The sequence below is a fragment of the Monodelphis domestica genome, chromosome 5, assembly GCF_027887165.1.
Source record: "Monodelphis domestica isolate mMonDom1 chromosome 5, mMonDom1.pri, whole genome shotgun sequence".
Classification (NCBI taxonomy): Eukaryota; Metazoa; Chordata; class Mammalia; order Didelphimorphia; family Didelphidae; genus Monodelphis; species Monodelphis domestica.
In genome coordinates, this window is record NC_077231.1 from 108,380,515 (window position 1) to 108,407,135 (window position 26,621).

The 26,621-nt window shown below is 37.3% G+C and overlaps 1 protein-coding gene across 1 annotated transcript in view; it reads right to left on the reverse strand.

The window, feature by feature from the left end:
- The window catches only part of AKR1E2 (aldo-keto reductase family 1 member E2), a 42,866-nt gene that overhangs the window by 13,141 nt on the left and 3,104 nt on the right, over positions 1-26,621 (reverse strand). Inside the window, exons 2-6 of the mRNA XM_001366836.3 lie at positions 26,164-26,331; positions 20,019-20,135; positions 15,369-15,446; positions 6,686-6,808; positions 178-275 (exon numbers count right to left, since the gene is read on the reverse strand). Of these exons, the coding sequence (XP_001366873.1) occupies positions 178-275; positions 6,686-6,808; positions 15,369-15,446; positions 20,019-20,135; positions 26,164-26,331 (584 nt within the window). The remainder of the gene's footprint in view (positions 1-177; positions 276-6,685; positions 6,809-15,368; positions 15,447-20,018; positions 20,136-26,163; positions 26,332-26,621) is intronic.

The window sequence follows — 26,621 nt, forward strand, 5'->3', positions numbered from 1 at the left end:
TCAGCTCTTGTGCTCTTCCTACACAAGGCCATTGTTGATCAACCCAGTTTCTAGTGCCCCAACCCTGTGGAAATGATTTCATCTATAATTTATATTTACTTGTGTGTGTACATGTCATTTCTCCCAACAGAATGAGAGCTCCCTGACAGCAGAAATGAGTCAACAAAGCATTCTTACCTTGTGCCCCCAAGTGGACGATAGACTGTCACTGAGATACCTTTTGAACGGCAATAGTTGATCAGCTTCTCCTGAGTACAAAATGGGTGGCTCTCTATCTAAAATGAGATTCACAACTTATATTTTTAAAAAATCAGTCATGAAGATAAATTTCCTAGCTAGGTCTAATTCTTTTAAAGAATTGTACCTTCCTTTTATTTATACCTTTTGTTTTTAACAGGTATTTATTTCTGAATATGCCACCCCCCCTGCCAATCCCTTACAAAAGGATTTCGAAAGAAAAAGGGGGGAAAAGCAGTTCAGAAAAATTAACCCACACATTGACTATATCTGATAGTACATGCATTATTTCACACCTTTAGTCCCATAATTACTTCTTCAGTGAAAAGAGATAAGTACAGCTTCTCACCTCTTCTTTGAGACTAGGCTTTGTCGTTAGAATTAAAGAGCATCTGGTTTCATTTTTTTTCTTTCTGTTTACATTGTTTCAATTGTATATATCATTTTCTTGATTCTGTTTACTTTACTCTGTACCAGTACATTCAAGCCTCACAAGCTTCTCTCAGTTTGTTATAGTGATCCCTCACCTATCGCGGGAGAAAATCTGCAAAGTTATATTTATTTTATTATATGTATACACATGTATACACATTATATGTATACACATATGTATACACATACATATCTATGTGTGTGTGTGTGTATATATATATATATATACATATCTTAAAATATATATATTTTTAGGCTTTATAAATCCTTCACACTATAAACCTTTTCCATATAGAAAGGTTTCCATACAGGAAGGTTTGGAAATCTTCCTATAAACCTTTTCCACACTCTTATTAACCCTTTCAACACTCTTATTAACACTGAGCCAATCAGCACCCAGGATACAGAACACAGCACTGTGGTTGGTCCCGACAATATAGCGAAAACTCCACGATACAGAATTAGAATTTAAAACAATAACAACAACAAAAACCTGTGACACAGTGAAGCCACGATAAGTGAACTGCGATATAGCGAGGGACAACTGTAGTCATTATTTTTTACAGTGAAGCAATACTCCATTATATTCATTTGCCAGATTTATTTAACCATTCCCTCAATTAACGTTCATCGGCTCTATTCTCTAATTCTTTGCTAACACATAAAGTGCTTCTATGAATACTTTGGTGCATAATGGACTTTTCTTTCTGTCACTGACTTCCTTCATGTAGATGCCTAGTAGTGGTATCTCTAGATCCAAGTTTCATTCAGCAGTATGTGAGAAAAATGAAGGAGGTAGAAGAGGAGATGATGAGGGTTGCAATTCTGCAAGACATAATTGGCAATAGGACAAGGAGACAAGACATTCAAGAGTAAATTCCTCAACAAGGGGTCAAGATTGGGAAGGAGAGAGAATGTAGCTAGAGCAAGAATGAAGATCATGGTGAGAATGAACACTAGTTTGAGAAATAAAACATAGAGAAGATGGAAGGAGAAAGGATTATGATTTTATAAAGGAAATTCAAAGGTCTTAAACATGAAAGTGGAATATCGCTGTGTAGTTGAGGTAGATTGGAAGAGTAGGTCATGATGGTTGAGTAGATTGAAAATCTGGAAAATTAGGCTAAAGGAACATAGCTCTGTTTCTTCAAGTCCTCTAGAATGAAAGCAGGAATTGTTCTGTTGACAGTAGATACAGGTACTTGAATTCAGATTAGGTAACAAGTTTGAGTTGCATGAGCAACTCAAATAAATAAAATAAAATAAAACAAAATGGAATAAAATGCTGAGGAATGATTATAGAGGGAGAGTCTAGAAGTGGCTTTGGGGATCAAGGAATCTTTAGACTCCTTCTACCAGGATCATGATGGGGTATGAAACAAAGTATAACCAGTACTAGAAAGGTTGCCAGAGATGCATCAGGAAGGAGCCAAGTTTGGTGAGTGCCATAAAAATAGAAAGATAGGAAGTGATAGGAGGTGAGAAGTTTGTGAATTCTGTGGAAGGCCTAAATTTATCAGCATACCTCGCTATTACTCTACCTGAACTCATTTCTGAATGGCTAGCATACCTGATACTGAAGCCCTGGCTCCCTCTCCAACTCCAACTGGTCACTCTTTCACATTCACCATAATGCTACCCTACTCCAGATCTACTATCCTCTTCCATTATACCCTCCAAAATACCTAACACAGAAATAACAAATGTCTTCTCATCTCCTATCACTTCCTATCTTTCTACTTCTACACCTCAGTCTCTTCTGCAGGATTTTCCTCCGTGCCAAAGCCACTAACTGTGGGAGTACCACCAGATCTATATTCCTATATTTTTTCACTTGGTGACTCTATGAATCTCTATGCAGATGGTATTCATATCTATTATATCACCCTAGCTTCTTTCCTGAACTACAATCCCATATTGCCAGTTACCTATTAGACATTTGGAGCTGAATATCCCAGAGTATCTCAAACTCAACATGTCTAAATCTCCCCCAACCCAAACTGTCTCTCTTCTGAATTTTCCTCTTCTTTTGAAGGCACCACCATATTTCTGGTCGCCCAGATTAACAAGCTCAATATCATCCTCAATGCCTCACTTTCCCCAACACCACATATATGTCATCAAATTTAGGGCAGAGTTTGGGTGGATCGCAAGCAGCAACACTAGGATTAATAAACCCTAGGTTTATTAATTTGCATGGCCAAGTCTAGCCTTTCAGTGTATGAATAACCATTTCAGCAGGCAGAGAGTTGCATGCCATCTGCTTAATGCCCTGTTCCATGGGAGAGTGTGCAAAGTGGTGCTCCGGATGACCAGAGATACGCATTAACTACAGCTGAAGACACATGGCTGCCAGTGTCCCTAGTATACACAGGTTTTCAAACAAAGATTCTGCTGTGACAGCTTTCTTGTCACAGTGGGGTGATGGGGTTAGAGAGCATAGAAGAGTAACAAAAGGGGATCTCTAAAAATGAACAAAGAAGGTCTTTTCAAAAGGAAGGAGGAAGAATTAGAATTGTGAACCATTAGCAAGCGAGGGAGAGACTTTCAGCAGCCAGTTTTAATTAGAACTGGGTACAATAAAGCCTAAAGTGTACTGGCATTGTATAACAGGAGCCAGGCCTGAGAAAGTGGGGCCATAGAGTCCTCTGGCTATTCAATATCTAGTCTGTTGCCAAAATTTGTCATTTTTGTCTCCACAACATTTCTCATATAGGATATGTTTCCACTTGGATTCACACAGCCACCACTTGAGTTTAGGTCTTCATTACTTTTTGCTTTAGCCTTTTAAAAAACTCTTCACCTTCTCTGCCTTGGAATCGATATGAAGTATTAGTTCCAAGGAAGAAGAACAGAAAGGGCTAGGCAATTAGGGTTAAGTGTCTTGCTCAGGGTGGCATAGCTGGGAAAGTATCTGAGGCTGGATTTGAACCCATGTCTTCCCAATTCCAGACCTGGCACTCTTTTCCACTGGTGCTATCTAGCTGCCCCTGCAATAGTTTTTTGATTAGATTCCCTGTCTCACATCTCCCACTCCAAGCTATCTTCCATACTGTTGCGAAAGTAAAGCACAGATATGACTCCATCACCACCACCCCCAACTGCAAAAATTCCTATTTAAATTCTTATTTAAAATCCTTATTACCTCTAGGATCAAATCTCTGTTTGGCACTTAAGGTTCATCATAACCTGGTTCCTTCCTATATTTCTAGTCTTTTAACATAATCCTCTTCCCCCGAACTCTCTCAAGCCACAAAAGACACTCCAGTCCCCATTTCTGGTTCTGAAAACACTGGCTTTTCCCCATGCCTGGATTGCTTTTCCCTCCTAATCTCCAAATTTTAGAATCTGTGGCTTTCTTTCAGACTCAGCTCAGGGACCATCTCCTCCAGGAAGCCTTTACAGTCCCCACAGCTCCCAATGCCTTTCCCCCTGTGGCTACCTTCTATGTATTCTCAGTGCATCTTTTGTTACAGATTTATTGATACTGTCTCCACCATTAGAGTCTGAGCTCCTTGAGGATTGGGAATGTTTTTACGTTTTCTCAATATTCTAATTGCTTTGCACAATGCTTGGCATATAGTTGGCATTTAACAAATTTTGGCTGGAACTGTGCGTGATCTATCATTCCTCTTATTATTAGTCGTATTATTATTATTATTAGTCGGGCAGCTAGGTGGCACAGCGGATAGAGCGCCAAGCCTGGAGCTGAGAGGACCTAGGTTCAAATCCGGCTTCAGATGCTTCCTGCCTAGCCTGGGTTATTCTTCTGTCTTAGAACTGATACTAAAACAGAAGGTAAGAAAAAAAAGAACAAAACAGCAGTCTCTATTAGTCATTTGGAACAGATTTTAAATGTTTATACAGCTTGTAGTTCTTCCTTTCAAAACTGTTTGTTTATACCTTTTTTAAAAGTCACTTAACTGGGGCAACTAGTTGGCTCGATGGATACAGAGCCAGGCCTGGAGATGGGAGGTCTTGGCTTTAAATCTGGCCTCAGCTGCTTCCTGGGTAGGTCACTTAACCCCCATTGCCTAGCCCTTACAGTTCTTCTGCCTTAGAACCAATACACAGTATTGATTCTAAGACAGAGCATAAGAGTTAAAAAAAAAGATGTACCACTTAACCAGTGGGGAGCAGCAGAAACCGACCTTCATAGAGTACATTAAGGTTCACTGAATATACAGTATCTCATTGTCACCTCCGGAGGAATTGTCAAGAGGTCCCACCTTACACGCTCTGCGTAGTGCCCAGCATTCATAGTAACACGTCCTCACAATAGCATTATGAGTCCGTCAAGGCTGGAATCCATGCCTCTTCCAAACCCTGTACACCACCCCGTGTCTATTTCTAGGCATCTAGAGGATTTGTTGGAAACATTTGATATGGATAAAGAAGAGAGTCCCCAGCATCCCTCCTAGCAATGGCAGAGCTATTTCTAAGAAAAATGTAGAATCCAGGGCTACAATTTAGGCAGAACTCTGCAATCGGAACGGTCCCCAAGAGAAAAACACGCCTGCCTTTTGGCAGCCATTTCCAAATTCTGAGTGATCTTCTTAACCTTAATTTCAAAAACAAAGAAAAACACTCTCTAAGCAACCAGCATTTTCTGGCTTTTTACGTGCCTATCCTGCTTATGGTCTAAGAAATGTAGCGTTTGTCTAGTACAGTGATGGCGAACCAATGGCATGGGTGCCAAAGATGACACACAGAACATTCTCTCTGGGCATGGGACCACCTCCTCTCCCCACCCCCCACCCCCAGAGTTTATTATTAGAAAGGCAGAAGGACTTGAGTAGAGCTGCTCCCCTTTCCCTCTCCATTGTGCCTGATGACTTTTTTTCACATCCCCCACCTCTCTGCCCAGCAGCCCAATGGGAGTGCACAGTGGAGAAGGTGGGCGCCTCACAGGCAGCAGAACTAGAAGGGAGTGGAGCAGTTGGGCCACAACTACCCCTTTCTATACTTGCTGAGGACATTCCTCACTTCACCTGCCCCTCAACCCAGCAGCCCAATGGGAGCTCTTCTTCCTTCCCCTATGTGTGGTAAGGGGGGGGGGGGAGAAGGGCACATCCAGCATGCTGTGCACTCAGTTTGGGGGGGCAGGGCCCAGCACCCCATCTCTAAAAGGTTCACTATCACTGGGCTAGTGGATGTCTCCTGATATTCCTAAGTGATGTAGGGAAATCTTTTGGCAGTGATGAGGAGTGGTTAATCTTGAATGTACTTAGCTTGGGTGACATGGGGGAAGGAAAGTCTGTGACTGTGTGTGTGTGCGTGCATGCATGCACATCTGGGTGTCTTTTTGTTTTTCTCTGTCTCTCTCTTGATAATAGATTTACATTATTTTTTTTAACTCTTAGCTTCTTAGAATCAATACCGCATATTGGTTCCAAGGCAGAACAGTATGGGTTAGGCAATGGGGATTAATGACCTACCCAGGGTCACACAGCTAGGAAGTATCTGAGATCAAATTTGAACCCAGGACCTCCCATCTCTATATCTGGCTTCTCTACCTACTGAGCCATCCAGCAGTCCTGAAACCTTACATCCTTAACATGGGATTAGGAAAAGAAATCTCCATATACTTGGAGCAGCACATTTGGGATTCTACCCTATAACTAGTTCTTTGCCACTAGGGGTTGTTTCATTCATTGTATTTGTATCCTGAGCATATTTCCTGGCATATGGTAAATGTTTGATAAAGACTTATTGACTGAATAATAATATGTGGTGACCCTTGTAGAAATGTAGGCTGGCTCACAACCAAACAACCAGCAGATTCTGTTTCATGGGAACTTTACATCACAGGATGTGTATTGCAAGAGAAAATCTCACCTGACTTCAGGAAAGCTAACCTTGGAAACAGGCTCTTGCCTACCTACCTGTTAGCATGACCAAAAATTTATCATGGGCAATCAGAGGGTTAATGGTTAATTCTAATGGAGGAATAAAACTGAAAAGGCATTTGTATCTATTGGCAAATTCTCCAACTCTTTCACAACAAACAACTCACCTGGTTGTTTGTGGGCTTGTATCGTAAACCAGGCTTGTTCAGAAGTCTCTCAATTTGTTGGTGGTTGAAGTTTGAAACTCCAATAGCTTTCACCAGTCCCTCACTCAAGAGATCCTCCATAGCCTATAAGAGAACAGAAAGTACATTTAGCGTATAAGAGAAGGAAGGAAGGAAGGAAGGAAGGAAGGAAGGAAGGAAGGAAGGAAGGAAGGAAGGAAGGAAGGAAGGAAGGAAGGAAGGAAGGAAGGAAGGAAGGAAGGAAGGAAGGAAGGAAGGAAGGAAGGAAGGGAAGGAGGGAAGGAGGGAGAGGGAAGGAGTAATTAAGTCCTTAAGATGTACCAAGCACGGGGGCAGCTGGGTAGCTGGGTACCTCAGTGGATTGAGAGCCAGGCCTAGAGATGGGAGGTCCTAGGTTCAAATCTGGCCTCAGACACTTCCCAGCTGTGTGACCCTGGGCAAGTCACTTGACCCCCATTGCCTAGCCCTTACCACTCTTCTGCCTTGGAGCCAATACACAGTATTGGTTCCAAGACAGAAGGTAAGGGTTTATTAAAAAAAAAAATGTGCCAAGCACTACTAAGCATTTTACTAATATTACTTCATTTGATCCCCATTTTAACCCCAGGAAATAAATGCTAAATCTATGACCTTGCCTCTTTATCTCCATTCTTCCTATCAGAGCAGACCCCCAAAATCCATGCTTCCCTGGGGAGAAGAGGAGTTGGAGTAGATTAACTGTTTTGGACAGCTCTGCCCTAGGGAAGGGCCATATTATATGTAATAACCCCTTAAAATATTTCATTATCTTTCCACTTCAGTCATCTTGCCATCTGTCTTGCCACAGATTCATACTTCTCTTAGCTTTCCCCAGTCTAGTCAGCTTTCTATCTCTTGCTCTGGCAATAGTAATTAAATAAATATTGCCAATGATTCCAGAAAGGACATGTTAATTGCCAATTACTCCCTTCATTTACCACCTTTGCTCCTATCCATATGTTGCTGAGTGATATTAGAGAAAATAAAGCAACAATTCTGATAGGATCTATTATAAATTTATATTATTGGGGTTCAATTGTTTCAGTTATGTCTGATACTTTATGACCCTGTTTAGGGTTTTCTTGGCAAAGAAACTGAGGTGGTCGCCATTCCCTTCTCCAGATCAATTTACAGATGACGAAACTGAATCAGACAGGGTCAAATAAATTGCCCAGGGTACTGACAGCTAATGTATCAGGCCAGATTTTAACTCAGGTCTTCCTAACTCTGGGCTCAAGGCCCTGTCCACTGTACCACCTAGCTACCCAAATTTACATCATACAACTTCAATTGGGCTTTCATTGCTGATAGGCAATCCTACTACCTCTCTTACCAGTTTATTATCCCATTCTTTACCATGGTTATTCCAAACCTTTTCACCCCTCCTCAGACCTCTCATGGCTCCCCCTCCCCCTACTCTCTCAAATGAGAACTTTGCCTCATATTTTATAGAAAAAAAATTTAGGTCATCTACTTTGAGCCCACTCTTCTATTGTCTTCCTCATGCCCTATTATTCAGGGGCTTTCTGCAACTGTCTTCTCCTTTGCCCTAGGATTACCTGATGAAGCAGCCTGACTCCTTAACCAGGTTAACAAGCTCTCTACTTGGTCAAGTGATCTCATTCTATTCCATCTCAAATAGATTGCCTCCCCCCTTATCATCCCTCCTCTTTCACTATGTTCAAACTCTCTGGCTCATTCTCTGCTACATACAAACATGCCCATGTCTTCTCCATCATGAAAACACTCTCACTTGATCCTTCCATTTCCACTACAATCCTATATTTCTTCTTCCCTGGAATTGATACTTAGCATCAATACTAAGATAGAAGATAAGGGAAGAAAAGAAAAGAAGAGAAGAGAAAAGAAAAAAGGAAAAGAGAAAAGGAAGAGAAAGGAAAAGAAAAACAAAAAAAGACAAGACAAGAAAGAAGAGGAAAGGCTTGGTTCATTGGGTAAAGCAGTCATTCTCAAATGATCCTTAGTGGTTCTGAACACCTTTTTTTTTAGGATATTGAAGAGGTCAAAGCTATTTTCATAAAAATGCTAAGGTGTTACTTGCCTTAACTTAACTTAAACCCTCCTCATCTTTGTGAGGCTTAATTTTCTTCATATATTTCAACCAAAACATCAGAATGCAACAGACTGAATGCAGAGGCAAATATGAGCATATAATTTCTTCTATTAAGTTGGCATTTAAAAGATTTACAAAAATATGAAAAAATCACTCTTTTTATAATTTTTAATTTGGAATATAGCTATTTTTAATTAAAATATATTTAACATGTAACTTAATTCTTATTATTTTTAACTAATTAAAAATAAAATTTAATTTCTAATATCCAAAATATTGATAGATTTAACTAACTAAATGAAAACTCTTTGGGTCCCCAATAAATTTTAGAATGTTTAGGGGTCCTGAGACCGAAAAGCGTGAGAACGGCAGTCTAAAAGAATACTAACATAACTCTTCTCCATGTCTAAATCATATACCCCTTTTGACCTTATCTTGGTATAGGATGTGAAATAATGATTTATACCTTGTTTTTGCCATACTGTTTTCCAGTTTTCCCAGCAGTTTTTGTCAAATAGTGAGTTATTATCCCCAAAGCTAGAATCTTTGGGTTTATCAAACACTAAATTACTGAAGTTAGGGACACTAATTCATTGCTGGTGGAGTTGTGAATTAATCCAACCATTCTGGAGGGCAATTTGGAACTATGCCCAAAGGGCGATAAAAGACTGTCTGCTCTTTGATCCAGCCATATTACTGCTGGGTTTGTACCCCAAAGAGATAATAAGGAAAAAGACTTGTACAAGAATATTCATAGCTGCACTCTTTGTGGTGGCCAAAAATTGGAAAATGAGGGGATGCCCTTTGATTGGGGAATTGCTGAACAAATTTTGGTATCTGTTGGTTATTAATTATTTCAACTAATTTTTTAAGTTGATTTTCTAAATATATCATCATATCATCTGCAAAAAGTGACATTTTAGTTTCCTCCTTACCTACTTTCCTACAATTTCTTTTTCCTCTCATTGCTAAAACTAATATTTCTAGTATGATATTAAATAACAGTAGTGATAGTGGGCATCCTTGCTTCACTCCTGATCTTGGGAAGGCTTCTAACTTATCTCCATTGCAAATGATACTTGCTGATAGTTTGTATATGTAGATACTGCTTATCATTTTATCATTGTATATGTATATCATTTGTATATGCTTATCATTTTAAGGAAAGGCCTATTTATTCCTATGCTTTCAAAGATTTGGTGTTTTATTTTGCCAAAGGCTTTTTCTGCATCTATTGAAATAATCATATGGTTTCTGTTACTTTGGTTATTGAAATGGCCAATTATCCTGATAGTCTCCCTAATGTTAAAACAACCTTACATTTCTGGTATAAATTCCAACTGGTCATAGTAAATAATTCTTGTGATATATTGCTTTAGTCTCTTTGCTAGCATTTTATTTAAGATTTTTGCATCAATATTCATTAAGGAAATTGACCTGTAATTTTCATTCACTGTTTTGGTCTTCCTGGCTTAGGTATTAGCATCATATTTGAATCACAAAAAAGAATTTGGTAGGACCCCTTCTTTGCCCATTTTGCCAAATAGTTTATATAATATTGGGGTTAATTGTTCTTTAAATGTTTGATAGAATTCACTGTGAATCCATTTAGCCCCGAGGTTTTTTTTCTTAGGGAGTCATTGATGGCTTATTCAATTTCTTTTTCCAATTATTTCTGATTGTATGGATTATTTAAGTATTCTATTTCTTCTTTTATATCTAGGCAATATATATTTTTGTAAATATTCATCTAATTAATATGTTTTTATATATAACATATATATGATATAATAATAAAAATAAATAATCATCTAATCTAATTCTCAGATTTATTGCCATATAATTGGGTAAAATAACTCCTAATGATTACTTTAATTTTCTCTTCATTGGTGGAGAATTTACCTTTTTCATTTTTGATACTGATAATTTTTCTTCTTTCCTTTTCCAAAATCAAATTAACCAATGCTTTATCTATTTTCTTTTTTCCATAAAACCAACTTCTAGTCCTATTAATTAGTTCAATAGTTTCAATTTTATTAATTTATCCTTTGATTTTTAGAATTTCCAATTTAGTCCTTAATTGGGAATTTTTGTTTTGTTCTTTTTCTAGTTTTTTTAGTTGTATGCTCAATTTGTTGATCTGCTTTTCCTCTATTTTACTGATATAATCATACAGAGATAGAAAATTTCCCCTAAGAACTGCTTTGGCTATAGCCATGAATTTTGATATGTTGTCTCATCACTGTCATTCTCTTTAATGAAATTATTTAGTTTCTATAATTGTTCCTTAATCCACCCCTTTTGAAGAATTATTTTATTTAGCTTCCAATTAATTTGTCTTTCCAATAACCCTCATTGATTGTAATTTTTATTGCATTATTATCTGTAATGGGTGCATTTATTAGTTCTGTTTTCTGTATTTGGTTGTGAAGTTTTTAGTACCCTAGTACATGGTCAGTTTTTGTGTATGTAACATGTACTGCTGAAAAGAAGGTACTTTTTATCTCCATTCAATTTTCTGCAGAGATCTACTGAATCATAACTTTTCTAAAATTTGATTCACTTCTTTTAATTCTTTCTTGTTTATGTTTTGGTTAGATTTATCTAGTTCTGATAGAAGGTTGACATTCCCCACTAGTGTAGTTTCCTCCTGAAGCTCATTTAATTTCTCCTTTTGAAAATTTGGAGGCTATACCATCAGGTGCATATGTTAAATATTACTTCATTATCTATAGTGCCTTTTATAAAAATATAATTTCCTTCCTTATTTCTTTTAATTAAATCTAGTTTTGCTTTAGCTTTGTCTGAGATCATGATTGCTACTCCTACTTTTTTTATCTCAATTGAAGTCCAATAGATTCTACTTGAACCCCTAAATTTTACTCTATGTGTGTCTACCTGCCTCAAATGTGTTTACTTTAAATAACATATTATAGGATTCTGGTTTTTAATCCACTCTGTTATCTGCTTCCACTTTATGGGTGAGTTCATCCCATTTACATTCATAGTTATGATTTTCCATCTGTGTATTCCCCTCTTATATCCTTATCCTATACTTTCTATTTCCTTTCACTCTGTCCCTCCTCACAAGTGCTTTGCTTTTAATCCCTGACAAGTCCTCCCTTCTTATATTATCCCCCTCCCCACTCAACTCCCTTCTTGCATCTCTATAAGGGAATACAGGACTCTATACCTTCATGAGTATGGTTGTTATTTCCCCCTTGAGCCAATTTTGATAAGAATGAGGTTTAAGCACTAGGCATCACCATCCTCATTCTCCCCTACATTGCAATAGAGGTTTTTTTGTGCCTTTTTAGGCGATATAATTCACCCCATTTTACCTCTCTCTTCCCTTTTCTCTCAGTGCAATCCCCTTTTACAACCTTTGATTTTTAAAATATATTATGTAATCCTAACCACCTTACTCATGTTCTCAGTCTCTACATACTCCTTCCAACTATTCTGTTAATGATAAAGAAATTTGAATTATAAATATCATCTTTTTGTGTAGAAATATAAACATTTTAACTATATTGAATTCTTTAAATATTCTTTTGCTTATTTACCTTTTAATACTTCTCTTGAATCTTGTATTCACATCAAGTTTTCTATTTAGGTCTAGTCTTTTCATCAAGAATGCTTGGAAACCTTTATTTTATTAAATAACCATTTTTTTTCCAATGGAAGAATATAGTCAGTTTTGATGAATAGGTGATTCTTGGTTGGAAATCTAGTTCTTTTGCCTTCTAGAATATTACCAAGTCTTCCGATCTTTTTATGTAGAAGTTGCTAAATCCTGTGTAATTCTGATTGTGGATCCATATTTGAATTCTTTCTTTCTGGCTAATAGCAGTATTTTCTTCTTGGTCTATGAGCTCTTGAATTTGGCTATAATATTCCTGAGAGTTGTCATTGGGGATTTATTGCAGTAGACAGATGATGAGTGAATTCTTTCAATTTCTATTTTACCCTCTTGTTCCAGGGTAGTTTTCTTTGATGATTTCTTATAATATGATATCTAGGTTTTTTTAAAATCATCATTTTCAAGTAGTCTAGTAATTCTTAGATTATCTTTCTTGGATCTATTTTCTAGGTCACTTGTTTTTTTAATGAGATACTTCAGATTTTCTTTTATTTTTCCATTCTTTTGATATTGTTTTATTTTTACTTGATTTCTCATTAAGTCATTAGTTTCTATTTGACCAATTCTAATTTTTAAAGAATAATTTTCTTCCTTGAACTTCCTTTTCCATTTGTTCAATTCATTTAATGGAGGTCTTTTTTGTTGTTGGATTTTTGCACATCTATTTCCATTTGACTAATTCTACTTTTTTTCTTTTTCTTTTTTACACCCTTGCCTTCCATTTTAGAATCAATCTTTTGTATTGGTTCCAAGGCAGACGAGTGGTAAGGGCTAGGCAATGGGGGTTAAGTGACTTGCCCAGGGTCAAACGACTAGGAAGTGTCTGAGGTCAGATTTGAACGTAGGGCATCCCATCTTAGGCCTGGCTCTCAACCCACTGAGTCACCCAACTGCTCCCTCTCCCTCCAATTCTACTTTTAAAGAAACTCTTTTCTTCATTGGATTTTTGTGCCTCTTTTCCATTTGGCCAATTCTGGTTTTTTTATTAGTTATTTTTGTTTGTATTAATATTGTTATTTATTATTATTTTTTTCTTTTGGCATTACTTTAATTTCTTTTCCCTATTTTTTTCTCCCTATAGCTGCTTTGATCTCGTTGTCTCCCTTTTAAGTCTGTCTTGCTCTTCTTTGTCATCATAAAAATTTTCTATGGTTACATGGATTTTTGTTCATTTGTTTTTTGGTTGGTGCTTTTCTGGCTATTTGCTCATTTTCTCAGGCTTTTTAAAAAATTGTTACTTTTGTCTTAAAAGTGGGCTCTGTTTCTCAGGGTAGAGGGGACATTCTTTTAAACTTCAGTTTTTCCTTGCTGTTACCTTCAACTTTAGTTTTAGTTTTCTGAAGGTTTCAGTTCTTCCAAGGTGGTATGATGGCCTGTGGGCTGAGAACTTTGAAAGCCACCTCCCACTGCTAATTCAAACTCCTTTAGGAATTGCTGATGGCTTGCAGGGCTCAGAGCACACTTGTGCGGACTGCTTGGCCCAGGGCTTGGGACTTCAGTGTAGGCTTGGTCAGGGCTCTGAGCCTCCCCTGAAGCTAGCACCAGCCACGCATAGCCTGCCTTAACCTGGAGTTTGTGAAGATGGTATTAACTCTCCCATCTGTAAGTATATACACCCCACTTACACTTGAGTGGGGAAGGTCTGTGACCCACGTGTGCAATAGTGGGTGACAAATCAGAATCGACTGACTGTCCCCTGGACAATCCTAATCAAAACTTTAGCTATAATTGGTACATGTAAAATGGGAGGAAGTGACGAAAAGGAATGGTCTTTAAAAATGCCAAGAACTTCCTGTGAAGAGGTCTTTCGCCTTGAACTTGATCCGGAAGGAGTTCCAGCTTGAGACCTCAGATTCCTCTTGGACTTTTCCCTTAGAACTACCATGTGAAGTGAGTGAAAAAGGCTGACTCCTTTCCTGGATTTTCTGAAGGGACTAGGCTCAGGTGAGGCCTCCCCTTTTGAGAGTCTTTGTGCATCCCCAGGTCCTCGGCTCAAGACTGAGATCCCTTTGGCTAAGGACTAATTATCCCTGCCTGGGTTGAGCAAGGGGTCAGAGCAAAATACTTAAGTGTGTAGATTAGATATCATACCCTATCCTCTCTCTGATTTTCTTACTTTCACTCTTTCTACATTTTATAAATAAATTGCTAAAAAATCATTTTGGAATTGATTAAAATTCTTGGCAACCCTACTCTTAAATAATCCAGTTCCAACCTATTATATTAACACCTTACATTCTGGCCCTTACAAGTTGCTGTGGGAGTCTAGGCCTTCATTGTTGGCTTTGGCCGAGGCTTAGAGCCTCACTCTGTGCTTGTTCCAGCTAGGTGCCCTGTAGACTGCCATACAATGGAACTTGGGCCTCACTGAAGGCTTGGACAAGGGCACTAGACCTCCTCTTGGGCTTTAACTAATAAGATATTATATGGATTGCTTTGCACCAAGGCTTGGGGGCTCACTATAGGCTTGTGCTAGGGTTTGGAACTTCAAAGGGTGGGTGCAAAATGCTTTGCTGTTGGATTAGGTAGGTTCTTGGGGGTCTTGAAATTGGCTTGTGCCCAGGTTCAGAACCTTGAAGAGTAGGCAGGGGATAGAAGGCTTGTACTCCTCAGTGGTGGGTTTTACTTTCAGCTCTCCTCAGTCCAGTGAAATAAACCATCTCTGCCTACCTTTGAAATGGTTTTCTGCAGGAGAGTTATTTTTCTCCATCCCCTTGTTGGTTCTGTGACTCCAGTATTTATTTTGAAGTGTTATTTTAAGTTGGTTTGAGAGGATTCCCAGAGCAGTTCCAGCTGTTTGTACTGCTAATTTGCTATCTTAGCTCCACCTCTGGTAGATTCCAAGGCAGTCAATGTTGATGAAGACCATACAACTTCCTAAACCAAAAGTGGAATGTAAGCAATTTTCATCTGTAAGAGTCTAGGTTTACCTCCCATGTGTCCAAGTAGTCTGTGTCACTGGCAATGGCCATCCCATTCTCGTCTTTGGGTAAATCATCATCTCCTGCCTGTTAAGATAAGGAAATTAGCTTAATATAGCTCTCTTTTTGTGATCCTTATTGAGCAGAACAAAGATTTTCTCTCCTTCGCTTTCTTTTTTCTTTTTAAACCCTTACTTTATGCCTTAGAATCAATATTGTGTATTGGTTCCAAGGCAGAAGAGCAGCATGGGTTAGGCAAATAGGGATAAGTGCCCAAGGTCACACAGATAGGAAATATCTGATGCCATATATGAACCTAGATCCTCTTGACCCCAGGCCTGGCTTTCTACATACTCTGCTACCTGGTTGCCTCTAGTCAACATTTTTTAAAGATGGTGAGACCTAGATATGTTTGTAGTTAGCAAGGAGGAAATTAGTAAATGGGGAGAGATTGAAGCTAGAGAGTCAGGATGACTGAGAAGGAAATATGCTGAGAAGACAAGAGTGAGAGCAAAGTTGAGGACAAAGGAACAGGTAGCACAAAGGATTATGTCAAGGAGAAAATTCTCCCAACTTCAGAGACTGGAATAAAGAAAGAGCTTTGAGATGTTGAAAATAGAGAAGAGAGAGCTCACAGTGAGTAGCTTATTTTTTTTTTTTAAGGAAAGTATGAAACAAGGTCCTCAGCTGAGATCATGAAGAGAAAGGGAAAATGTAAGTGGTTAGAGGAAAGAAAAGGTCTCAAATTATTTCAGTGGAAGTGCAATAAAGAATGGTTCAGGGAGGAGTAAAAAGATTGCTACAAAGTTAAGGTTAGATAACATAAACCCAGGACAGGTCAGTTGTGTTGTGTTACTTCCTTCAGGTCTATTCAGTAGTAAACAGAAGCAGAGGAAGAAGAGGAAGATGGAAGTAAAACAAGACTGGATTTGGTAAGGCATAATTGACAGCATAATTTTTTACATGAAATTTGGAGGTCATGATTTTTATTACTAACTCCTTTTTTGGCTTTTGTTTCCTGTGAATTTCTGGGACTCTATTGCTCTTCTTCCTGAATTGTAGGTAATCTGTATGCTTGGCAGATATAAGTGATTTTATTCTTCCTTTTCTATTTAAAGTTCTTTCGATTAAACTTGCAAGGCTACAAGCAAATGAATTCTTTCTATCCCTTATTAAACACCAGTCCCTGCTCAAGAGCTCATCATTTCTCTATTGCAAACCATAAATCCAACTCTTGGTCTCAGGCACCAATCTTCTTATTTAGCTATTCATTTCCCTTAACTGTTTCTTTTCTACAGTTCTCACCTTCCCCCAGCAGCAGTGATGAAAACATTATTTATGGCCGTACGATCTTTCATTTTCTTGTCCTTTATCTCCTAATCCTTACCCACTTCTGATATTTACTATCTATGAGACCTTCGGCAAATAACTAGATCTCCTTACTTTGTTTAGTCATTTGCTAAATTTTGTTGGTCTATCTAATCTCTGAGGATTCTCCCAACTTTATATCTATGAATTTATGATCCTAAGACCTAGTACTTTCTACATGCGTTCTGACAGTACTATTTAAGAAAAGCGAGTTTAACAAATATTAGGAGATGCCTGAAAATATCTTAAAATACATGTTTTAAGAAGACAGAAGACATCTATTACCAGGATCATACACAAGGTATAACACCAAAAATTTGTGCAATCTACAATTTAAAAAAAAACCAAGGCAGAACTCTAAACCAGTAACTATTAAAGGAACCTGGCCCTCTTTAACAAATAGGATCCTAGACGTTCTTCATTGTTTGAGACCCAAATTTATACCAGAGTATAGATTTTATATCTTTCAAGGCCCATATCATAGGCTTTGAATCCCAGATGGTCCACACAGTGTAGTACAAAGGGTGTAATTTCATTAGTTAATTGCAAACCTTTAGAATGACTATTAGGCATTCAAGGTGATCTAGGTCAGGGTGCTGGGCCCTGCGTCCAGCTCTGGTCTAGGCTATCCCAGATGAGTAACAGAAAGGATCACAAAGGGTGAAAAGGGACTTTAATATATCTTGGAAACTTTCCACTGAAATTTATGACATCTCTATCATGGGTGGAGACTTATTTCTACATGTTAAACAAGTTAAAGTTTAATATAAAAGAACATTCTAGACAACTATAAACCTAACCTAATTACTCCAGATTATATGCTGATTTAAGCCTAGTTAATTATCTTTAACTGACTAAATATATGTTAAAGTCTATTAATATGTAAAACTGGGTAATGTTGATAGAAAATTAACACAGGGACAGAATCTGATTTAGGATGGGCAGGGACTACTCAGAATAGTGTTCCAATTATTTCTCACCAAGTCATTTTCATCTTTTTTTTTAGTCTCTTACTTTCTGCTTTAGAATTGATACTAAATATTGGTTCCACTAAAGAAGAGCAGTAAGGGCTAGCCAATTATGGTTGAGTGATTTGTCCAAGGTCATACCACTAGGAAGTCCCTGAGGTCTGATTTGAACCCAGGTCTTCCCATCTCTAGGTCTGACCTGAGTCACCTAGCTGGTCCAAAATCTTTTCATCTCAATAGTACCTTACATTAAGCTGGCATCACCTTTAAGAAGCTAGAATCACCCCTATATCACATGAAGCATTGGAGTAGGAATTTTAAGATGTATAATAAATGTTTGTTGAGTGGTTATAGAATTTAACTGACAAGGTGGAACAGAGCAAGGAAACCAGGCTGGCAGAAGATTCAAAAGTATGATATATGTCAGTTCAGTAGGCTGAAGACCAATTATAGAGAAGGGGGAAGGGATATGGGTTGATATCCTAGATATACCTAACAGAACATATAATTCAAGATGGTGGTCAAAATGCCTGTCACATAGGGTCATTTTCCAAAGTAATAGCACCAAAAATGGGGTAGTAGTGGAGCTAGAAGTCACTCAGTTAATCAACATCACTGTCTGGAAATAACTCTTAATTCATAGCCATTCGGGAAGTTCAGAGGCAGTGTGTAATAAAGAAATTTAAGGAAGGAGAAAAGTGCTTGCTGGAAATAATTATTAAGCTGGTCACAACCAAGAAGGTTTGGGGCATGTTAAATTATTTGAAAAGGTAAATGATCCCCTAGGACAGCTAGGTGGCTCAGTGGATAGACAGCCAGGAGATAGGAAATCTTGGGTTTAAATCTGACCTTAGATACTTCCTAGCTGTGTGACTCTAGGAAAGTCACCTAACCCCTATTGCCACTCCCTTGCTGCTCTTCTGCCTCAGAACTAATACTCAGGATCAATTCCAAGTCTGAAGATTTTACAGAAAAAAAAAAGGTAAAACATCCAGATGCTGGTAAATGTCTTGTAATAGTGAAAATTAAATCATAAGACTGCTAGTAGCTTTATTACATCAAAGTAGTGATAGTAAAGAGAGGGAAATGTAAGAAAAAGATAAGAGAGTAGCTTAGCTTACTACCCTATTTGCCATTTGATGCATTGAAGCTCACTACTGACAGGGGTTCCTTCAGGTTCCAAGCTCCAGACAGACAAGTGCATGAGAGAGCCTTGGTCTTGCCTTATAAGCAATTTTCTCTACCCACTAGTTCTCCCATGTCACATCTCAGGAACCAATCATAGTTTCTTAATTTGCCTGTGTGTTTGTGTGATCAGTTTCCCATCTCATTGGTTTCAACTTCCTTTCTCTGAGAGTTTCTCTGTACTTGCACATCTCAATGGTAAAGGACCTCCAGGTCACCAACTGATGACATCAAACAAAGCAACATAATGGAGAATGAAATTCCCTTCCTACAATGTGAAATAGGAATCATATGGCTGTATTGTTCATATTCCCTAATATGGGCTGTCTTTTGCAGGAGCACTGAAGACTGTGTGTTGTGTTGTGTCTGCTTTGATCCTCTCCCCAGGTAACCGCATTCTTGGAACCCTCCTAGGAGCTGGCTGTTAGCATTCTGGTTCTGAAAAAGAACTTTCTGATTCACTTTAGGCTATTATTTCTAATAGCCACTCTCTGAGATTCTGTCCCAACAACTTCAGAACATGTTTAAAAGCTCTAGATATAATAGTACAAAAGAAACAAAGCAGAGAAAATATATGTCATCAGAAAATTGCTCTGCAAATCCCCAGCAGCTATTCCCAGGGGGGAAGGCATTTCTACTGCCTATTGTTGGCTTCTAACCACAGAAGCTCTATGACGAAACTAAGCTTTGCATACCTTAGGAGGTTAAAATCATGAATGTTAGAGATGGAAGATATCTTTGAAATCATTTAATCTAAACCCCATCCTTCCTGAGATGAAACAGCTCTGTAGAGGTTAAAGGAGGGGATCTAGATAATTGATGACAAAATTGGGAATAAAACGTAGTGGTCCCACTGAATTTAGTTCAACAAAAATGTATTTAGTACATATGATTTGCAAGATATTGTTCTAGATGCTAGGAATAGAAAGCCAAAAAGAAAAAAAATTGCCTTGGAATCAAGAAGCCTACTTTCTATAATGAAATTCAAATAAATCAGGGGAAGGAGAACAGGGAAAAGACAAGATTTCATCAGCTTCCTCTGAAATAGACTCTAAGGTTGTAAATCTGAGTAACAGCCGCCCCCTATACTTAGAGGTAGAAAAGAGACTAAGTTTGAATGATAATTACCATACTGTACCTTAAAACCCATAGGCCAGTGAATGAGGTAAAGGTCCAAATAGTTCAGCTGTAGATCCTTCAGGCTATTTTGGCAAGCGCTCCTCACCAAGTCCTTCTGGTGGAAGGTATTCCACAGCTATAGAGAGGGAGAGTAAAAGAGCTACCATCATATAAACATGCTAAGTTATCACGTTGGACTCTCCCAGACAGAGGTGAAGTACGTTATTTAACACAAGTTCCATGATTCAAAGAGATTTCTGCAAGTTAATTAGCAAACAGGGGACAAATATAAAAATTAATACTTGCCTTCAAAGAACTGATAAATAGAAATAAGTAAGACATAGTTTTATATATGTAGATATCTTTTTGTTCAATAATGCCTTCTCTAATGGGGGAGAGGAAGGAGGGAGGAGTTAACTGAATAGCTACTATTTTAAATGTTACAAACATTAATTTTTTTAAAAAACACAGCAAGCACTATCCCACTTTTTAAAAATCCAGTGGTAGTGATGTTAGGGTCAAAGGGTGATTCATAGGAAGGTTTAAAAAAATTGGGCATTTAAAACATATAAACACATAAAAACTGTGACTTTAAAAAGAAGTACATTTCCAACTTAACTTACTTCAATCAATCGAACATTTATTATATGTCTACTATGTGCCAGTCACTGTTTGGGATAGATTCAAAGGAAAAATGAAACCATTCATACTCACAAGAAATTTATCATCTTGTTTCGTTGAAGCCATTAGAGTCCATAAGCAAATTAAATGTGTTTAAATTTTCCCCAGTAAATTGTAATTTTATAAATTAAATTTTCATTTGAAAGAAGACTCAACCAACAATTTGATAGTGTTTCCACCAGTAAACTAACAAATAATCCAAAATGGAACCCTGATTCATTAATTTGTTCATTAATGGGTTGTAATCTCCTGGAGATAAAGGATTATTTTACTTTTTAACTTCGTATCCTGTAAACCTCAAATTTCCTTAGACTTATAATTGTTGAAAATTTCACCATTGGGATATTTCATACTTGGAAAATTTCTTACTGATAGTCTATTGGAATGGGAACTCCATTGGCATGGGAGGTTCCTTCTCTTCCCTTCTTAAGATTACTTTAGGACAGAAACCCTTTGCTGAACAATGGAAAGGACTTTGACCTATGCTTAAGCATAGAACAGGAATTTCTTTGAGTCTTGATTGATTTTAGAATTGATACAATGGAGATACTTGGAATAAATCTCCACCCTATTCAGTCCTAATAGGATTGAGTAAGGGCTGCAGCCTAGATCAAAATTTAATTATTCCAATCTCTACCATACTCAAGTTAACAGGATTTAGAAAGGGCTGTAACAAAGGAGTAAAGATTTAATCATTTGAAAAATATGACCTTCAACAGACATGTGCAAAAGCCAGAAACCTCTGGGCGGTCCTGGGTTAAGCGAGAGCCTCCATTGACAGGGAAATTGATGAAGAGTGATTGGTAGATGTGAGGACTGAGGGGAGGCAACTTGGATGGTTTCCTTAAAGATAGGAGGGTCTGGAGACTCGAGGTGGTGGTTGATTTTGTGGTCGGTGTGGTTCCTGGGCTCTGAGGAAGCTTGTTCTGAAGGAAGCTGAAGGTGGGGGCCTCTGAGACTGTTTCTCCATTTTGGACACGTGAGTAATAGGGACTGGTCTCTTTTCTTTGCTCCAGCTATCTAAGGGCTTGGGCCTTTTGGCCCAGCCTAAACAGAGGGGGTATTTAAGCCCTATTCCCTTCTCTCCCCTTTCTCTCTCTCTCTCTCTCTCTCTCTCTCTCTCTCTCTCTAATTCCTTTCTTACTCCTATTGTAATTAAACTCCAAAAAAGGCTGACGGCTGACTTGAGTTTTTCATTTAGGAATTACATAGCTGATTCCTTGGCGACCTTAAATTAATATATATCAGTCTTTTAAAGTGATTCTCTTGTTACAATCCTTAGAACCTACCTAAGTGCTTGGAACACTACTGTGTTCTTAATAAACGCTTGGGGTTTTCTTTTGTTTTTGCTATACTCTTTTTGTTTATTACATTAAAGTTCTCATGTTTCTCCCTCTTTCACCTTCCTGTACTAAAGAAGGAATCATTGACCAAAAAAAAAAAAGTATATATAAAACTATGGCTTGCTTGTTTCTAATGTATCAGTTCTTTCCCTAGAGGTGGGCATACATAAGTTATTCTATTACAATATTTGTGTTGTTGTATATAAGTTTCTCTTGGTCCTGCTCATTTCATTCTTCATAATTTTATGTAGATTTTTCCATATTTTCTTAAAAATAACCTGCTCAGCATTTTTTATGGATCAATGGTATTCCATCACAATAACATGCTAAAACTTAACCATTTTCCAATTAATAGGCATCCCCTTAATTTCCAATTCTTTGCCAGCACAAAGAGAACTGCTATAAATATTTTAGAACATAGAGGTAGGTTCTTGGGATATCTAGGTAGAAGAGGGGATAGAGAGCCACCCCTGGAGATAGGAGGTCTGTGTTCAAATCAGATCTCAGACACTTCCTAGCTGTGTGACCCTGGGAAGGTCACTTAACCCCAGTTACCTACCCCTTGTTACTCTTCTGTGTTAGATTTGATACTATGACAAAAGGTAAGGCTTTAAAAAGAAAGTATAGGTTCTTTTCCTTTTTCCCAGAGGAAATAAACCTAATATTATTGAGTCAAGGGGTATAGATAGTTTATAACTCTTTAGGCATAATTCCAGATTGCTTTCCAAAATAGCTTGATCAGTTCACAGTTCCACAGTTATACCAACGGTGTATGTCTCCATTTTGGATTTCTTCATCCAAAAACTGTCTATTCATATCCTTTGACCATTTATCAGTTGGGAAATGGCTCACAGTCTCACAAATTCAACAGTTCTCTACATATTTTAGATATGAGGCCTCTATCTGAGAAACTGTCTATAAAATTTTACCCCAATTTTCTGCTTTCCTTTTAATCTTGACTACCTTAGTTTTATTTGTGCAAAGCCTTTTTGGCTTAATGTAATAAAATTGATACATTTTACATCTCACAATGTTTTCTTTCTCTTGTTTATTCATAATTCTTCTTCAAGCAATAAATCTGATAGGTAATGTTCCCTGTTCTAATTTGCTTAGGATATCTCCCTTTATGTCTAGATCACGTATCCATTTTGATCTTATCATAGTAAATGGTATAAGATAATTGGTTTATACCTAGATTCTGCCAGACTGATTTCTAGTTTTCCCACCAATTTTTACCAAATACTGAATTCTTAGACCCAAAAGTCTGAATCTTTACTTTTGTCAAACCTAAGATTATTATAGTATGTTACTACTATTTGTTGTAAGTCTGTTCTGTTCCATTGATCTACTTTTCTATTTTTCAGCCACTACCGAATAGTTTTGATAATTACTTCTTTATTATACAGTTTAAAATCTGGTATTGGGGAAGCTGAGTAGTTTAGTGGATTGAGAGCCAGGCCTAGAGATGGGAGGTCCTGGGTTCAAATCTGGCCTCAGACACTTCCCAGCTGTGTGATCCTGGGCAAGTGACTTTACCGCCATTGCCTAACCCTTACCACTCTTCTGCCTAGGTACCAATACACAGTATTGACTCCAAGAAGGAAGGCAAGGGCATGCATAAATCAATCAATCAATAAATAAATAAATAAATAAATAAATAAAAACCAGACAAATAAATAAATGGATGGATGGATGAATGAATGAATAAATGAATGAACAAATAAATAAATGAATAAATAAATAAACAAATGAATGGATAGATAGATATAGATCCTAGTTCAGCAAGATAATTTTTTGGTAATTTAATTGGGATGGCATTGAACAAGTAGATTAGTATAGGCAGGGTTGTCATTTTAATTCTATTGGTTCTGCCCAAAAAGAAATGCTTCTTGACATGACTACCTAGCTGCTGGAAAGAAGGGAAGAGAATGAGGAGATAGGTGGGATGGGGTAATGGAAGATTCCAGTCTGGAGTAGTAGGAAGAGGCCCCCTTTGTTTCTGTTGCTTAACTATGGGAATCACTCTGGACATCAGAATCAAAAAGATCAATAAAGTATATTATGCTGGGGAAATGCTCTCTAGTGGTTATATCTAGGAAAGCTTTTGTATGACACCTGGGAGTTTTATTAACAATGGAAGGATTAGTGAACCCACAACTCAGTGCCAAAAGTTTTGCTATGTTTGAAGCTTTCCATAATTCTGTTAAGCCAACTGAGTTACCACCAGTTCAAGAGAAACTGTGAAGTCAAGAACATTTCAGTGGCAAAATAGAAATTCCTTTTGAGTTCCCTCTTCATATGAAGTTTTGCATAAGTTTTGCATAAGATCTATCATGTAAACAAAAATTTTAACATTCTAAAAATAAATTTTGAGTTCCATATTCCTCTCTTCTCTCCCCCATCCTTGAGAAGGCAATTTGATAAAGATTATACATGTGTAACAATGCAAAAATTTCCATAATAGTTTTATTGAAGAGAAAACAATTGCCCCCCCCCCACAAAAAAAAAAAACAACAAACCTCTAGAAAAAATTTTACAAAATTGCTTCCATCTAGATGCATTCAGACTTCATCAGTTCTTTCTCTGGAGTTGGATAGTATTTTATTTTGTGAGTCCTTTGGAATTGTCTTGGATTTGCATTTCTCTGATAATAACAGATTTAAGAACACTTTTTCATTTGCTTATTAATAGTTTTGATTTCTTTAACTGAAAATTGCCTATTCATGTCCTTTGCCCATTAATTAATTGGAGAATGGTTTGATTTTTTGGACAACTGGTTTAGCTCTTTATAAATTTGAGTAATTAGACCTTTGTCAGAGGTTTTTGTTATGAAGGTTGTTCCTAGTTTGTTATTTCCCTTCTGATTTTGGTTTCATTGGTTTTGTTTGTACAAAAGCTTTTTAATTTGATGTAGTCAAAATTATTTATTTTACATTTTGTGACTCTAATGCATTGGTTTTAAGGCAGAAGAATAGTAAGGGTTAGGCAATGGGGCTTAAGTGACTTGCCCAGGGTCACACAGCTATGAAGTGTCTGAGGTCAGATTTAAAACCAGGACCTCCTGTCTCTAGGCTTGGCTATCAATTCACTAAGCTACCTAGCTTCCCCTTTTCTTTATTATTCTGATCAGAAATGAACTTCATGTCTCAGAAATTTTAATTATAATTGTCTTATTTTTCTTTTGGCTGCTATTTCTAGAATATATATGGTTTTTTTAGTCACTGGATTCAGTGACATTTTCTTTGAAATTCAAGGATTTTGTTAGTGTTAATAAGATCACTTGGCAGAAAAGATGCCTTTGTACTTAGAACTAACTTTTTTTCTATAAGTATCACAATGAAGAATTTTGTAATAATGATGTTAATGTGACTGAAAATTTAAGAGAAATAAAGGAAATTGTAAAGATCTAAAACAAAAATGCTTGTTTATTGAATGCTCTTCCTTATTGTCAGGGATGATTATATCCATTTATATCCATTTATTCATAGCAATATCTACACAGTGGGATCATTCATGTCATTTTTACCCAATCCCAAACCATGTTATATGATCTGAAGAGGCAAGAGCTGGAAATTTTCTTTCCTAAGTTTGTTGTGCTGATATTTAAATGACTTGCATTTCCTCTACCTATATTACATGATGGAAGAAACCACCAGTCTGGAAAGAACCACAGGATCAAGGAAAAAGACAATCTAGTATAAAATATTTTACATAGTCTATAAAATAGATCAACTACCTACAGATAAGTAAGAATTGACCATGTATATTTGTATATGTAATTCAATAATTCAAGTCAATAGCCTCCCATGAAGTGCCTGTGAGATAAATAGCATAGAAGAACTTTCTCCAGGTTATTTCACTTTTTATTAGATATTAGATTATTAGATATTATTATTATTAGATTTTTATTAGATATTAGATTAGATATTAGAGAAGTAAAATATTTGATAGCCATTGCTAGAAGGTCATCGTTTCACTTTTCATGAAAATTTCTAGATAGCTTTCTTCAATTTATATTAGACTTGGCCTAATTTGTTGAGTCATGGTCCTTGGCAGAGTGAACACAGCAGAGAAACAAAGTCTCTGACCAATACAGTAATAATTTGTCGGTATGATGTTCAGGGCTCTAAACAATCCTACCTTGCTGACAATGAAAAGGTCCTCCCTTTTCACAGTGCCTTCCTTGATCTTTTGCTGGATGCCTTCTCCTACTTCCTTTTCATTGTGGTACAGAAAGGCACAATCAAAGTGGCGGTAACCCAGGTCTATGGCAATCTTCACTGCTTCAGTCACCTGATTTGGAGAAGCCTACAGCATGAGAAAAATAAAAATAATTCCATGTGAGATCTCAAGCCCAGCCATGCCCTTTTAGTTTAGCTTCTAGAGGCCAGTGAACAGGTGAAAAATCAACTCTACAGACACATCAGTTATGCTCAATTAATTAAGGAAAATACAAAGAATAGAAATCAACAAAGATTTATTAAGTATGCCAGGAACTGTGAGAGGCACTGTGGATCCAAGGACAAAGTAGAAAACCATCCCTCCTCCAAAGGGGTTTATGTCCTAATGAAGGACACAGCAGGCACACATAAAATGAC